This window comes from Salvelinus sp. IW2-2015, unplaced genomic scaffold (assembly GCF_002910315.2).
Source record: "Salvelinus sp. IW2-2015 unplaced genomic scaffold, ASM291031v2 Un_scaffold4533, whole genome shotgun sequence".
NCBI classification, from domain to species: domain Eukaryota; kingdom Metazoa; phylum Chordata; class Actinopteri; order Salmoniformes; family Salmonidae; genus Salvelinus; species Salvelinus sp. IW2-2015.
Window position 1 is genome coordinate 20,737 of NW_019945803.1, and position 4,178 is coordinate 24,914.

A 4,178-nucleotide genomic window follows, 5' to 3' on the forward strand; every position below is an offset into this window, starting at 1 on the left:
CTTCCCCAGATCTTGTGCCTCAAAATCCTGTCTCGGTAGCTTACGGAATTCCTTGTCGAACTCATTGTTTGGGTTTTTGTCTGACATGTGCTTGTACTGGTGGGACTAAATAGAAGTGTGTTGTTGCTTTCCAAATATGTCAATCATGGTGCGGCTGGGCTTCCGGGTTTTTTTTTTTTTACAGTGGGCAGGTGGGTTAAGAAGCTTTCGGAGGACGCATGACTCGACATTTGCTTCCTGAGCCGTTGGGGAGTTGCAGCAAGAGACAAGACTGTAAACAAAAAATACAGAAAAGTAAAAAACAGGTATTTCTGTTTATGACCTGTTTTTCCCGGCTTTTTCATGATGAGGTAGACATTATTGAATAATTTTTAAAATAAGGCTTGTACCGTAACAAAAGGTGAAAAAGTTAATGGGTTCTGAATACTTCCGAATGCACTGTGTATGGACCCGACGGTGTGTATACGTATAATCCGACCTCCACATTTAATGAGTATGTCCTCTCTCTTTCTAGTTATGTACCACGGTGGGTGCGTACATATATCGACCTCACCTACGAGGCGCGCCAACCAGGCCGTTTCCATGAGTTCGCCAAGGAGATCGATGTTTCTCTGCATACATTGAGAGAGTCATTGGAGCGGTGAAGTGGTGTGTGTGTGTGTGTGTGTGCAATGCGTACACCTGGTGGTTGAACGTTGTGTGTTTTACATGTGTGTCCTTGCAGGATGTGTTCTTGGTAACTGTGTTTCTATTCGCAGGTGAGTTTGGGTAGGTGTGGCAGCGGCCCCTCCGCTGCCTGGGTAAGAAGGAGTTCTCCCAGTAGCCATTAAGACCTGAAGGCCGGTTACAACAGAAACGACAAAGGCGGGACTTCTAGGGGAGGCGTCCATCATGGGACAGTTTTGGATTTCATCCAAACCATCATCACTCTGGAAGGCGTGGTCACCAACGTACGTCTTGTTTCATATCCATTCTGGTCTGTAAAAATACAGTTGAGTCGGAAAGTGTAATAACCTTAGCAAATCATTTTAAACCGTTTTTCACAATTCCTAACATTTAACCCTAGTAAATATTGTATCTTTGGTCAGTTAAGATCAACATATTTATTTTAAGAAATGTGGAAAATGTCAGATAATAGTAGAGAGAATGATTTATTTTCAGCTTTTATTTCTTTCTCACATTCCAGGGGTCGAAGAGTTTACATACACTCAATTAGTATTTAGTAATCATTGCCTTTAAATTGTTTAACTTATGTCAAACGTTTTGGGTACGTTCCACAAGATTTCCACAGTAAGTTTTGGGTGGAATTTTTGACGCATCCTTCTGAAGGGGCTGGTGTAATGAAGTCGCAAGATTTTGTAGGCCTCCTTGCTCGCCGAAGACCGTTTTCAGTTCTGCCACATTTTCTGAGGATTGGGTCAGGGCTTTGGTTGATGGACTCATACTTTGAACTTTGTTTGTCCTTGAGGCATTTTTTTTTCACCACAACTTTGGAAGTATGGCTGGTGGGGTCATTGTCCATTTGGAAGACCCTTTGGACCAAACTTTAAACTTCCTGACTGAATGTTTGAGATGTTGCTTCAATATATCACATAATATTTTCCTTGCTATTGATGCACTCTATTTGTGAAGTGACACCAGTCGCTCCTGCAGCAAAGCCATCCCCACAACATGATGCGTGCACCCCGGGTGCTTCACGTTGGGATTGGTGTTCTTCGGCTTTGCAAAGCTTTTTCCCCAACTAAAATGGTCATTATGGCCAAAACAGTTTATTTTTGTGTTTCATCAGAACAGAGGACTATTTTCTCCAAAATACGATCTTTGTCACCATGTGCAGTTGCAAACCGTAGTTGCTGTTTTTATGGCGTTTTGGAGCAGTGGTTTCTTCCTTGCTGAGCGGCTTTCAGGTTATGTTGATATAGCGCTCGTTTTATGTGGATATAGGATCCTTTTGTACGCTGTTTCCTCACGACCATCTCTTACAAGGTCGTTTGCTGTTGTTCTGGATTGAATTTGCACTTTTTCCGCACAGTCGTTCATCTACTAGGAAGAAGAACGCGTGCTCTTCTGAGCGGTATGACGGACTGGTGGTTCCCATGGTGGTTTATACTTGCGTAAACTATTGTTTGTACAGATTAAGGTTGGTACTTCAGGCATTTGGAATTGCCCCAAGGATGAACAGACTTGTGGAGGTTTGGCAAATGTTTTTTCTAGGTCTTGGCTTAATTTCTTTTGATTTTCCATGAATTGTAAAGCAAAGAGGCACTGAGTTTGAAGGTAAGGCCATGAATAAATCCACAGGTCACTTCAAATTGATCAAATGATGTCAATTGTTTAGTCAGAAAGCTTCCAATCATTGACATCTTTTTCTGGATTTTCAAGCTGTTCAAGGCAAATCAACTTAGTGTATGTAAACTTCTGACCGACTGGATATTGTGATAACAGTGAATTATAAAGTGAAATAATCTGTCTGTAAAAATTTTTGGAAAAATTACTTGTGTCATGCACAAAGTTAGATGTCCTAACCGACTTGCCAAATATAGTTTGTTACAGAAATTTGTTGGGTGGTTGAAAAAGCAAGTTTTAATGACTCACCTAGTGTCATGTAACCTTCCAACTTCAATGTACATGTTGTGTATATTGTCTGTATTAATACTGTTGTGTATATTGTTCTGTATTAATAATGCTGTGTATATTGTCTGTAATTAATACATGTTGTGTATATCTTGTCTGTATTAACTAAATGTTGTGTATACTTGGTCTGTAATTAATACATGTTCGTGTATTTGTTGTATTTAATATGTTGTGTATATTGTTTTGTATTAATACATGTTGTGTATATTGTTGTATTAATACATGTTGTGTATATTGTCTATGTTGGTTAAACATAGCAGCGTGAATGTATCACTCATACTGTTGATTATATGATATTATTCTCTCCATTTCTTTTGTTCAGCAAAAACTGTGATGATCATCCACGGAGTACATGGAGAACGGATCACTGGACACCTTCCTCAAGGTAAACCATGCAGATCACTGGACACCTTCTCAGGTAAGCATGGCAGATCACTGGACACCTTCTCAAGGTAAACATGCAGATCACAGGACACTTCCTAAGGGTAAACCATGCAGCGATCACTGGACACCTTCCTCAAGGTAAACCATGCGGATCACTGGACACCTTCCTCAAGGTAAACCATGCAGATCACTGGACACCTTCCTCAAGGTAAACKATGATTATTTACATGTGCTGCTGTCACCCGTTGACGTCTGAATGTCATGACCACAGCGTCTAAGAATGGGTCCCAAATTCCACCCTTTTCTCTTTACATTGCACTACTTTAGACCAGGGACACCCCATTCCCTTTACAGTGCACTACTTTAGACCAGGGACACCCCAATCCCACTATAATGCACTACTTTAGACCAGGGACACCCCATTCCCTTTACAATGCACTACTTTAGACTACTTTAGACCACTGATAAAGAAAATTACATTATAAAGGTTGTCCCTGGTCAAAGGTAGTGCATTATAATGGGAATGGGGTGTCCCTGGTCAAAGGTAGTGCATTATAATGGGACTTGGGTGTCCCTGGTCAAAGGTAGTGCATTATAAAGGGAATGGGGTGTCCCTGGTCAAAGGTAGTGCATTATCATGGGAATGGGGTGTCCCTGGTCAAAGGTAGTGCATTATAAAGGGAATGGGGTGTCCCTGGTCAAAGGTAGTGCATTATAAAGGGAATGGGGTGTCCCTGGTCAAAGGTAGTGCATTATCATGGGAATGGGGAGTCCCTCGTCAAAGGTAGTGCAGTATAATGGGAATGGGGTGTCCCTGGTCAAAGGTAGTGCATTACCATGGGAATGGAGTGTCATTAGGGACGTACTCTGAGCTTTTCCTCCCTCTTCTTCCTGTAGAAGAACGATGGCCAGTTCACAGTGATCCAGCTGGTTGGGATGCTGCGTGGTATGGCGTCAGGCATGCGCTACCTGTCTGACATTGGATACGTGCACCGGGACCTGGCAGCGCGTAACATCCTGGTCAACAGCAACCTGGTGTGTAAGGTGTCTGACTTTGGCCTGTCCAGAGTCCTGGAGGATGATGCTGAGGCTGCATATACGACCAGGGTAAGTGTCTGTCTGCCTGTCTGTCTGTGTCTGTCTGTCTGTCTGCCTGTCTG

The 4,178-nt window shown here is 42.4% G+C and overlaps 1 protein-coding gene across 1 annotated transcript in view; it reads left to right on the forward strand.

The window, feature by feature from the left end:
- Positions 1–4,178, forward strand: part of LOC112077407 (ephrin type-A receptor 5-like) — a gene marked incomplete at its 3' end in the record, with an annotated part of 14,544 nt that overhangs the window by 9,823 nt on the left and 543 nt on the right. Inside the window, exon 5 of the mRNA XM_070441682.1 lies at positions 3,916–4,125. Within this exon, the coding sequence (XP_070297783.1) occupies positions 3,916–4,125 (210 nt within the window). The remainder of the gene's footprint in view (positions 1–3,915; positions 4,126–4,178) is intronic.